This window comes from Entelurus aequoreus, linkage group LG02, assembly GCF_033978785.1.
Source record: "Entelurus aequoreus isolate RoL-2023_Sb linkage group LG02, RoL_Eaeq_v1.1, whole genome shotgun sequence".
NCBI classification, from domain to species: Eukaryota; Metazoa; Chordata; class Actinopteri; order Syngnathiformes; family Syngnathidae; genus Entelurus; species Entelurus aequoreus.
Genome location: NC_084732.1, coordinates 37,277,142 through 37,289,308, shown reverse-complemented (window position 1 = coordinate 37,289,308; position 12,167 = coordinate 37,277,142). Strand labels below are relative to the sequence as shown.

At 42.9% G+C, this 12,167-nt stretch overlaps 2 protein-coding genes across 4 annotated transcripts in view; one reads left to right on the top strand and one right to left on the bottom strand.

Annotated features, from left to right (window-relative positions):
* Positions 1 to 10,296, top strand: part of LOC133633688 (uncharacterized) — a 264,674-nt gene extending 254,378 nt beyond the window's left edge. The window contains exons 3-12 of one of the 3 annotated variants that reach the window (XM_062026326.1): positions 5,084 to 5,376; positions 6,432 to 6,542; positions 6,663 to 6,777; positions 6,943 to 7,793; positions 7,962 to 8,148; positions 8,264 to 8,512; positions 8,678 to 8,802; positions 9,170 to 9,216; positions 9,301 to 9,449; positions 9,577 to 10,296. In XM_062026326.1, coding sequence (XP_061882310.1) covers positions 5,215 to 5,376; positions 6,432 to 6,542; positions 6,663 to 6,777; positions 6,943 to 7,793; positions 7,962 to 8,148; positions 8,264 to 8,512; positions 8,678 to 8,802; positions 9,170 to 9,216; positions 9,301 to 9,449; positions 9,577 to 9,764 — 2,184 coding nt within the window. In that variant the 5' untranslated portion in view covers positions 5,084 to 5,214 and the 3' untranslated portion in view covers positions 9,765 to 10,296. Of the gene's footprint in view, positions 1 to 5,046; positions 5,377 to 6,431; positions 6,543 to 6,662; positions 6,778 to 6,942; positions 7,794 to 7,961; positions 8,149 to 8,263; positions 8,513 to 8,677; positions 8,803 to 9,169; positions 9,217 to 9,300; positions 9,450 to 9,576 lie in introns of those variants that run through there. The other 2 variants (XM_062026317.1, XR_009821811.1) reach the window with 2 other exon arrangements.
* Positions 9,288 to 11,912, bottom strand: LOC133633728 (uncharacterized). Its single transcript, XM_062026385.1, has 3 exons — positions 11,419 to 11,912; positions 10,816 to 11,034; positions 9,288 to 10,511 (listed from the first exon to the last, which is right to left on the bottom strand). Exons 1-3 carry the CDS (start codon positions 11,682 to 11,684, stop codon positions 10,358 to 10,360), a joined length of 639 nt encoding a protein of 212 aa, XP_061882369.1. The 5' UTR covers positions 11,685 to 11,912; the 3' UTR covers positions 9,288 to 10,357.
* Between the last annotated feature and the right edge of the window lie 255 nt (positions 11,913 to 12,167).

Sequence of the window (12,167 nt, the reverse complement as noted above, 5' to 3'; positions counted from 1 at the left end):
GGGTTGAGCTATTTTGCAGCATTACCATGAGTCATCCATCAAGCAGGTTGAGTCGGTTTAGTCATTTTATATATTTTTATAAAACATTTGTATGTCTACTAGTAGGAGTCAGTGTAAAAGCAAACACAACTACTGCTGTAATCAAGTCAAGAGAGAAGATGGATGGATGGATGGATGGATGGATGGATGGATGGATGGATGGATGGATGGATGGATGGATGGATGGATGGATGGATGGATGGATAGATAGATAGATAGATAGATAGATAGATAGATAGATAGATAGATAGATAGATAGATAGATAGATAGATAGATAGATAGATAGATAGATAGATAGATAGATAGATAGATAGATAGATAGATAGATAGATAGATAGATAGATAGATAGATAGATAGATGGATGGATAGATGGTGTAATGGTGTATATAGATAGCACCATGGAGAGCGCTCTATTTTTGTGTAATGCAGTATTGCTGCCATCCACTGGTCATAGTGTTCATTGCATGATAAAGTCAATACATGTGCATACAGGGAAGAGCATATCCATCCATCCACCATCCATCCATCCATCATGTCGGGGTGGCGGGGGGTGCTGGAGCCTATCCCAGCTGCACTCGGGTGAAAGATGGGGTACACCCTGGACAAGTCACCACCTCATCGCAGGACCAACACAGATAGACAACATTCACACTCACATTCACACACTAAGGCCAATTTAGTGATCCATCCATCCATCCATTTTCAACCGCTTATTCCCTTCAGGGTCGCGGGGGGCGCTAGAGCCTATAAACGATGCAAAAATAGTTTATTAAAAAAAAAAAAAAGGTAACAATATGGACTCTTTTTTTTTATATAAGTACTGTTGACCAAAAGTATCTGGACAAATACACACAACCTAATAGGTGGAGTCATCATTATGCATGACGTCACAGGAGACCACAGCACATGAATAACCATATTTCATCATATTGTGTATGTGTCAGAATAGTGTATTAGTATCCAAAAGTTTGACTGTTTAGTCCTTGTGAAGAGACTCACCTCCTAAGCACACAATCCTTTTTAGTGACATGCTACATTTACTCTGTTACATATACTTAATTAACGTTTTGGATGAATTGTACTTCTAATAGAAGTTTTAATGCAACACTCAACAAATACTTGGGTTGCAATCAAATGTGATCGAGAGGCACATTTGGGAACTTTCGGGTTTCAAGCGATGGTCTAAGCCCCATTAGGCTTCGTTTACCTGATTCAATGCAGATTTAGGCTTATTTTGAAAAGTTTAGAGGCAGATATAATAAACAAATATTTTAAAGTGGATTTTCACACTCTTAAGAAAAATAGTTTTTTTTTAAAGATGTAAACCATTTACCATCACCAAGATGTTACTGCTACCTCATTTCACTTACGGTATTTAGAGAAGAAAAGATTGGAGGCACATCATGTCTTAACATCTGAGGGTTCCACAAATTAAGCATTAATTGGTGAAAGACAAAGTTGGACTTATTCGTGTATCTCTAAGTAACGTATTTGATTGACCTAGCGAGTGCTGCTCTGCTGTGATCGTGACGCCAAAGAGAAAAAGGATAAGTATGTTTGCAGTTGATTTCCTGCTATAAATATTTGTCTCATCTGCAATTCCTGTATGCAGTTGTTTTTAAGATGTGAAGTATATGTTGTCTCAATATTTAGCTATATCTCTTTAGCTGTCCATCGTGTGCGATGATAACGCTTGCTCCATAGAAGGGAGGGCGGTTTCAGCGATATTGCCGCTGATGTCACTTGATGTGTCTGTCGAGGCCGATGCGTGAGCCGCACTTCCGTCCGCAGATGGGGCAGGGGAGCCCCGACGTTGGGGGAATGCTGGCTGTCCTCTGGTGTCACTGGGCACGTCTCTCAGACCTTTGCTGGTTGTTGTGGTTTATTTGGGATGTTTCTTTGGCACAAGTGACCTGCCAAGCTAAGCGGCCACAAGTTGCATGGGCTTCAGAAGGTCTTTCTAGCGCCTCTTTGGTCCACCAGCAGCATGCTTAGCTCCGTATAGTTGGCCGTGGAGGACTTGGGGGGGCAGGTGGTGGTTTGTCCTAGCCACTGCAGGTGTCTTTTGGCCATGGCTGCTTCCATACAGCTGGATTTGGTGCTCTCCAGGATCCCATTGTAGGGGACTCTGTCTTCCCAGGATAAACCAAGGATCTTCTGAAGGCAGCGGATGTGGAAGGCCTCCAAGTTTGCAATGTGCCGCCTGTATGGAGTCCATTTTTCCACCCCGTAAAGCAGAGTGGACACACATACAGCGTTGAGGCAAGAAAGCATTTAGGTTTTCAGCAGCGAAGGCTTGGAATAACCTACAATCGAATATTAAACTTCAAACCCTTGTTACGTTGAATGAGTTTAAAGCTTCTGTTAAAGGATTGCAGTCTACCTTGTCTGTATGCACATGTGTTATGTGAGCAAGTTTTAATGTCGTAAATGTGATGTTTTATGTATTTGTTTACTGTTTTTAATGTAACCTTGCTGCTGCCCTCTTGGCCAGGTCTCCCTTGGAAAAGAGATCTTTGATCTCAATAGAATTTTACCTGGTTAAATAAAGGCTAATAAAAGTAGACGCCGACATTTGGTGTTGACCTTCAGGTTGCAGTTTTTAGGCTGATGAGGCTTTATTGATGCGGGTATGTTTATCTATGTCAAGGGAGCAGTGGGAGGACAGTGTGGAGCCAAGGTAAATGAAGTGATGAACTGTTTTGAGCGGGACGGCATTTATATGGAAGCTGTGGGGTGAAGAAGGTTGGGTAATGAATTGGGACATGATTTCAGTTTTTTGAATGTTAAACCTAGAGACCAAAGGACTGGTACAGAATCGTGTTGAGGGCATGCTGCATGGACTGAGGGTTGTGCGCTAACACTGCACAATCATCCGCATATTGTAGCTTGCAGATTTGTCAGCCCTTCGTCTTGGTGTGGGCTTGGAGACTGCAAATGTTAAAAAGACTCCTGTCAAGGCTGTATTTGAGGTGAACTTGGTGTTCCAGGCCACGATGGAAGAGGTATAGGTGATGGCAGAAAGAACAGTACTGGTGCCAGGACACAGCCTTGCTTCACCCCAACATTTACCTTGAAGAACTCTGACTGGAGTTCTCCAGTGAGGACTCTGGCTTGCATCCCATCATGCAGTTGCTGCAGGATGGAGAGAAACTTGGGTGGTACCCCTAGTTTGGACAGTTGTTTCCAGAGCATCTCACGGTTTATGGTGTCAAACGCTTTGCTGAGGTCGATGAAGGCTATATATAGGTATTTGCACTGCTCTCTGCTCTTCTTCAGTAACTGCCTTAAAACAAAGACCATGTCGGTGGTCGATCTCGTCTTCCTAAAGCCACATTGTGTCTCCTGGAGAGCAGCTTCTGAGATGTGCTCCTCGAGTCTCTTGAGCATGATCTTTGCCAGCATTTTCCCTGCGATGGAAAGAAGGGAAATTCCACGGCTGTTCCCACAGGCTGCTTTGTCATTTTTGTTCTTGTAGATGACCACAATGTTGGCATCCTTCCAGTCCTGTGGGAGGGTCTCATGTTCCCACATGTTAAATGAAGATGTGCAGGCAACGTGCAAGAAGATATGCTTAAAAACCCCTGCCGGGATGCCATCAGGTCCAGTGCTTTTGTTGTTCTTCAGGCCCCTGATGGCTTGACGGGTCTCACAGTACTGTGGTGGAGAGTCAAAGTGCATGATTGGAGGCAGACCATGAGGTGATCCGTCCATCACTCTGCTCCGCGCATGATTCTGGTGGAAAGAACATCCCGTTTGTCCCTTTGCCGGACAATGACGTAGTCCAGGAGGTGCCAGTGCTTTGAGCGGGGGTGTTGCCAGGTTGTCTTGAGACGGTTTTTTATCTGGAAGGGGAAGTTGGTGATGACCAGGTGGTGTTCTGCATACAGGGAGAGTAGCCGGAGCCCGTTGCTGTTCATTTTCCCCACTCTGTGTTGGCCAATAACTGCCTTCCATACCAGGTGTTCTGTACCCAATCTCGCATTGAAATCTCCCAGGAGAATTACTTTATCTGTTGCTGGAGTTTTTTGTATGATGGAGTCAAGTGCCCAGTAGAAGTCTTCTTTGATGTTGTGTTCAGCATCCAGAGTAGCACCAAAGACGATATGATGTGGTCAACTGTGTTGAATAAAGCACTTTTCTTTCCTGCTCAACAACAACTAAGCTTTTAGTTTCTGTTATGAAAATCGACAACAAAAATACAGTGGATGGGACCAACAATCACAATTCTTATTACTAGGACTTACCATTATTTGCACAAGCAGGTCTTCATAGGTATATTTAGGCATAGCAACCACAAAACAACACAAACTAATGCGATCTATTGTCATTTCTTTACTTTTAGTTCTGCTATCAAACACTAGTAGATAATAAACTTGATATCATCACAGAGAGTTTCTTAAACAAATCAAACGGACAAACAAATCAAACATTTTACTAAGTGTTCGCTGCAGACGCAAGCAGTTCGATTTTATTCCACTACATGATGAAAGTGATATTTTTAAGAGCCAATTCCTTTGACACACTTTTGTTTTGCTTTTTCCTGACTTTGTTACTTTTTTTTCTGAACTATTTAAAAAACTATTGTCCATCTCTTTATTTGAACGATTGGAACACCCAAGAGCAGAACAGGCCTACTGAAACCCACTACTACCGACCACGCAGTCTGATAGTTTATATATCAATGATGAAATCTTAACATTGCAACACATGCCAATACGGCCGGGTTAACTTATAAAGTGACATTTAAAATTTCCCGGGAAATATCCGGCTGAAACGTCGCGGTATGATGACGTATGCGCGTGACGAAGGCAGTTGAACGCGTCATCTTGGAATAGGTCCCTCCCAATTTAAACAGCTCTGTTTTAATCGCTAATTTCCACAGTATTCAGGACATCTGTGTTGGTGAATCTTTTGGAAATTTGTTCAATTAACAATGGAGACTGCAAAAAAGAGAGTTGTAGGGAAGCGGTGTGTTGCTGCTGGATGTAGCAACACAAACCAAAACACAACCGGTGTTTCATTGTTTCTTTTCCCAAAAGATGGCGGCCAAGCTTTACTATGGAACAAAGAAGTCAAGCGAACACGGTTGGATTGGACGACACATACGAAGTACAGTGTATTATGCAGCGAACATTTCGAAAGATCATGTTTCGAAGAGGGTCCCTTGCGAATGGCAGAAATGGGAATCAGCACTCGTCGACTCGTGCTGAAGAAAGGTGCGAAGCCAACTATTTTCGATAGACCACGGACAAGTCCGGAGCACCCTACCCCCTCCACAAGCGGACAGACTGGGCACATGAGGTCTGCATTTGCCAAAAGGGAAAGGAAGAGGGTAAGAATCTTGATATCCAGTTTTCATAGTCAGACTACACTGTTCCAATATCCATTTCTTTGTTCTCAATTGTTGAAACCCCCCCACCTCCACACCCCGGATTGTAAATAATGTAAATAATTCAATGTGATTATCTTGTGTGATGACTGTATTATGATGATAGTATATATATGATAGTATATATCTGTATCATGAATCAATTTAAGTGGACCCCGACTTAAACAAGTTGAAAAACTTATTGGGGTGTTACCATTTAGTGGTCAATTGTACGGAATATGTACTTCACTGTGCAACCTACTAATAAAAGTCTCAATCAATCAACCAAAACTAACACACACAGTCATAGACTACTCCAGTGGTTCTCAACCTTTTTTCAGTGATTTTCCCCTGTGAACATTTTTTTAATTCAAGTACCCCCTAATCAGAGCAAAGCATTTTTGGTTGAAAAAAAGAAAAAAAATACAGCACTATGTCATCAGTTTCTGATTTATTAAATTGTATAACAGTGCAAGATATTGCTAATTTGTAGTGGTCTTTCTTGAACTATTTGGAAAAAAAGATATAAAAATAACTAAAAACTTGTTGAAAAATAAACAAGTGATTCAATTATAAATAATATTTTGTACACATAGAAGTAATCATCAACTTAAAGTGCCCTCTTTGGGGATTGTAATAGAGATCCATCTGGATTCATGAACTTAATTCTAAACATTTATTTTGTTGAAGTATTATTCAATAAATATATTTATAAAGGATTTTTGAATTGTTGCTATTTTTATAATATTTAAAAAAAATCTCTCGTACCCCTTGGCATACCTTCAAGTATCCCCAAGGGTATGCGTACCCCCATTTGAGAACCACTGGACTACTCCATGAACAATGAAATAAATTAACAATAAAATAGTCTACATATAATTATTGCTTCAAGTTCTAGTCAAGTTCTTCTGCAGTATAAAGTATCGTACATTTACTGACATTACTGTCAATAGTGTCAATACTGTCAATAGATTACAATAGACAATAATATAAAGTATTGTACATTTGTACATTTACAGACAATAGATCAGATCATGGACAGTACGACTACGGCATCAGTGGCGGATGCGGTGGATGAACCAATGGCAATGGCACTAGATTTGCCTGATGAGGAGGGCGATCAAGATCAGGTTCGATTTGTTTTCCTAATCAATGTTCAAATGGATTACAGTTCAAGCCCAATCCAAAAGTATTCATAATTAATGTAAATGAGGTATCCATATTACATGTAGCTGTTTCTCCATTTCCAGGGAAATACAAGAGAACAAGGATGCCAGACGGACTGGGTACCGATTGGGACAGCACCAACAGCAATGACCAGTAGCAAGAGCACCCAAACAGGGAAAATACATCATAGATCAAAGGGTATGTCTATTTCGGTGACGAACATGATTCTGCACATCACAGTACACATTGCACGCTGCCTGTGCAGAGTAGAGTAGACAGATAAATTAGACAATAATTATTATGTGATTCTAGTTTAATTTTAACAGATTATATAAAACAACTTGTGCTTGATTTTATTGCTAGGACACCAGGTGACCCCAGAGATCCTCGAGAGGGTTAGAGCTCGGCCGGCCAGGGTTAGTGAAGTCCCATTGTCAAGTGTAGCAGCTCCATCTGACAGCCCCGAGATGCAGACTAACATAGCAGCTCCAGGTGTGTCTGGAATGCAAGCCAAGCTACGACCACCTCCTGCATTGTTTGATGAAGGACCAGCATCAAGTCCCACTGCGCCTTTTGTTGGTGGTTCTTCCGATGACAGCTATGTGCCGAGTGAGTCAACGACATCGGATCCGTGTCAATCTGACGGGTCGCCAGATCGCCCATGTACTCACCAGATGCGTGAAGAGGGCTGCCACAAGGAACCGAAGTACATCATCTTTGAGTCGTGCCTCCAGAGTCTCGTCAAGTGGTGTCACTGTCCAGTCTGTGGCAGCCAGGACATAAGCCCTTCTTGGGATTCGAACGGTACACAGCTGACCATGACTCTTCAATGTGCATCATGTGACCAGAGGAGTAGTTGGAGCAGCCAGCCAAACATTGGCCCTTATGCCGCGGGCAACATCCTGCTGTCTGCTGGCATCCTCTTCGCTGGGGCATCTTCTGGCAAGGTGTTGCAAGTGCTGAACAGCATCGGAGTGGTCACGTATGTGAAGAGGACATTTTTCAACCACCAGGAGCTCATCCTGCAGCCAGCCATCAAAAAGGTGTGGGAGGAACAGCAACGGACGCACCTCACCATGCTGCAGGTGGAAGGCCGACCCCTCGTCCTTGGTGGTGATGGGCGAGCAGACAGTCCGGGACACAGCGCCAAGTTCGGTACCTACACCACAATGGAGCTTGTGGCCAATGTGGTTCTCGACCTTCAGGTTGTACAGGTACGACCATATAATCTCACTAAAACACTAGTAACACAATAAGCAGATAAGGGATTTTCCAGAATTATCCTAGTAAATTTGTCTAATAACATTAACCATTTCAATGTATACTAAGCCCCTTTTTCATTTTTTTCTTTGCTCATTCCTTTTCTGTTATATATATTTCAGAGCAACGAATGTCTTGGCAGCTACCATATGGAGATGGAAGGACTGAAGAGGATGGTGGAACTGCTGATCAGCTGGGACCTGGATGTCGGGGTGCTGGTGACAGACCGACACAGACAGATCGCTAAATGGATTCGTGAAAACATGCCCAATACACGGCACTGCTATGACATCTGGCATGTTGCAAAATGTTAGTTGGATTATTTGTATGCATGACAAGTTGTGAAGTAGTGTGTACATATCAGTGATCAGATGAATGCGATATTGTATTTAATCCACAAATTTCTGTTTTTTTCTGTTTGTAGCCATCGGAAAGAAACTGAAGGCCATCGCCAAGCATAAGGACTGTGAAGACCTGAAGCCCTGGGTGCAAAGTATAATCAACCACCTCTACTGGGCAGCAGTGTCTACACCGCCTGGAGAGGGGGAACTTCTGGTTGCCAAGTGGAAGTCTGTGGAGCGACACATTCAGAACATCCACAAGGACCATGGCGACCTCTTCCCAATTTGTACTCATGGACAACTGCAACGGCAAAAGAAATGGCTCAAACAAAGTGAGTAGGCAAATAAGTTGCCCGAAAGCAGTGAGGGACTAGCAGTATTTTCCTGCACATCTTTTGAAAGTCAAAAAATTCAGATAAACTTGTAAGTAAATAACCAGTTTAAGTTGACTGGAACATTTTTGTAGAAACGTTGTTCTATTTTAAATTTATGTTTAGGTTCACGCTCAGCAGTGAAACTGGAGGAGGTGGTCAACAACAAGTCCCTGCTAAAAGATATCGCCATGCTGTCGGGTGAACACCAGACTTCCAAGGTGGAGGCGTTCCATAGCCTTATCATACAGGTGAGAATTAGACTGATCGCCTGTAGGTGGTGTCGGTGGTTACCACCTGCCACTAGGACTTTGGTGGCCAGGGAGCAAAATACTAGAGCATACTAAATGAAGCCTTGATACAGTCAGTGTAAGCAAGAGAATGTTGGAGGTCCAACATAGTGGCTGGCATCTTGGTGAGAAAGATTGCAAACAATTCTGGCGTGGTGTTAACATTGAAAACAAAACAGCTTCATTACTGCAGGAGATCAAGCTTTAATAGCTGACTATTAACAGTTTAATACACAAACATTTGTATTCAAATTTACAAACAATTTATAAATTTACACACACATTGTATGGACGCATGACTGAATAAAGTGTCTTTTATCTTATACAGTTCGCACCGAAAATGTATGTCTTCTCATACATCGGAATGCTGTGCAGGTATGTTTCCACACTAATCTAAGTGTCACTAGTGTGTGCCATACTTTAGTACTAATTATTACATTATTCTGTTACCACACCTAGGAACCTGCTTGCTGGGCTGCACTGGAACGAAAATTCGAGCCGCCCTATAGCCACTACACAAGCGGGTGCTGAGCGCTATGCAGTACGCTACCCGAAGTATAAAGCAGGGGGCCATGTGGTCAAGAAAATCGCGACAGAGCCAACATACCGTAAGTGTAGAGGACACAAAACATGTAAACACTTGACACTTTGTATCATGATAATAATACTGTCAAGTTTCACTCTCCATGAGTATATTATGTTGTGAGCAGGAACATGTACAATTGTATTTTGCAGGCTACGTAGATGACTTGATCAGGGAGGTTGTTGCTGGCTGCAGACAGACCCCTGACGAGAGAACACCACTCAGCGTCACTGTGGATGTGCCTCCCTTCCTCTGCGATGAACTGGAGAAGCCAGACAAGGAGGAAGCCATCGCCAAGCACAGGAGTCGCTTCGGTAAGTGTGAAATGCCCTCCCGGTAACAGTTAGAGATGCTACCTCAGTAGAAGCATTTAAGTCCCATCTTAAAACTCATTTGTATACTCTAGCCTTTAAATAGACCCCCTTTTTAGACCAGTTGATCTGCCGTTTCTTTTCTTTTCTCCTCTGCCCCCCCCCCCCCCACGTGGAGGGGTTATTCCGGTGACCATGGATAAAGTGCTGGCTGTCCAGAGTTGGGACCCGGGGTATACCGCTCGCCTGTGCATCGGTTGGGGACATCTGCGCTGCTGACCCGTCTCCGCTCGGGGTGGCCTCCTGCTGGCTCCACTGGACCCTCACTAATATGTTAGACCCACTCGACATCCATTGCTTTCGGTCTCCCCTAGAGGGGGGGGGTTACCCACATATGCGGTCCTCTCCAAGGTTTCTCATAGTCATTCACATCGACGTCCTACTGGGGTGAGTTTTCCTTGCCCGTGTGTGGGCTCTGTACCGAGGATGTCGTTGTGGCTTGTGCGGCCCTTTGAGACATTTGTGATTTAGTGCTATATAAATAAACATTGATTGATTGACTGATTGATTGATTGATTGATTTTATTGATTAAGTACAGTGGCCATGTAGATTCTGTTGCAGTCACTGCACGTCTTGGAACCCCGTGTAGTCCATCGATGGGAATGTTGTCCTAATCTTATGTACTACACAAGCTGGTAGTACCACCCTTATGTCCTTTCCCAGATATCCCCAGCAGAAGCGGACAAACTGTCGATAGGCTGTGTGTCGTCTCCGCCTGCAAGTAGCAAATGATGGCAGCTGTTATTATCCGGACATGGATACACAGTGACTCACTGTTCTCTGAGATTCAAAAGACATTGTCATGCATTCTATTCATTTGTCATTTACTGTTGCAGTAAATTGTAAATATTGTTGACATCTACGGTCCATCTATGTAATACTTCTATGATATATAATGTCATGTGCATTGTAGCACAGTACATTTCACAGAATAAGAATAAGATAAGAAAGTGCTCATTCTGACTTATCTTCCAAAGGTTGATAGAATAAAGAATTATTTAAACTTATTAGTGCCTCACTCATTTTGCTGTTGCTGCAGCATGCCATATTGCTGTTTGTAGGCGTTATACGCTGTCTGCAGCACCCATTCATCCAGACACACAGATGGAAAGCCATGGTGGTCTATGATGCACGTCTTCACCCCCTCCTCCTCCATCGTTCTGGTCACTGCCTCTATTTCACTACAGCAGACACACTCAGCCACTGTCTCCATGTTCACACAGTTTTGACATGTACACCTGGAAATAGAAATGTTCATAATATTTGTAAATCAATTCATATTATTGACACCTGCAATCTGCAAACATGTGGAATAATTAATATTATCATTGTCTTGTTGTGGATCTTATTAATCTGCATGCATATTTTTAGTATTGCCGGTATATGGAGCTGTGGCCCATAGAAATAATGGGTAATTAATTAGGTTTGACATTGTGTCAATGATAGATACTTAGTGTATAGATAGGCCTGGGGTGTAAGTTGTAACACTAACAGTAACACATTGTGTCAATGATAGATACTTAGTGTATAGATAGGCCTGGGGTGTAAGTTGTAACACTAACAGTAACAGTGCAAGACTAGGCCACAAACTAAAACTAGTCTATAAATAAATAACATATTACCATTCTGTATTCTCAAGGCGATCTATGTCGTGTGCTCCTCCAGCATCAATAGCAGCAGCGTCCTCCTGACCGTCTTCATCAGCGTCGGGTTCAAAGCGATATGGCTCTATCCCTCTCACAGCTTCTTCCCTATCTGAATCGCTTCCACTCCCCACTAGTCCTTCACTTGCACTTTCCTCATCCACAAATCTTTCATCCTCGCTCAAATTAATGGAGAAATCGTCGCTATCTCGGTCAGAATCGCTCTCAGATCTGGCGGCCATCATTGCAAACAATAGGGAGCTTTGCGGATATGTTCAATTGTCCACGTCACGCTACTTCCGGTAGGGGCAAGGCTTTTTTTTGTCAGATACCAAAAGTTGCTATCTTTATCGTCGTTTTTCTATTCTAAATCCTTTCAGCAAAAATATGGCAATATCGCGAAATGATCAAGTATGACACATAGAATAGATCTGCTATCCCCGTTTAAATAAAAAAATTTCATTTCAGTAGGCCTTTAACCATTAATGAGGGTGGCGAAGCGTCCCTTTGTGAGGGGAATATGCCATGTCAACAGTCTTTTATTGATGCCGATTGGAGATTCTAGGATGCGCTGCAGCAGTTGGGACTTCACCGCAAAGCCAACTCCATGGATGCGGTGAGTGTCTTCAGGGACCCCTTTTGAGAAGAAGGTGTAGTCTGCACCAAACTCGGTCAGGGAGTCCTCCTCATGTAGTCTGGTTTCGCTGAGTGCTGCAATATCGTATATG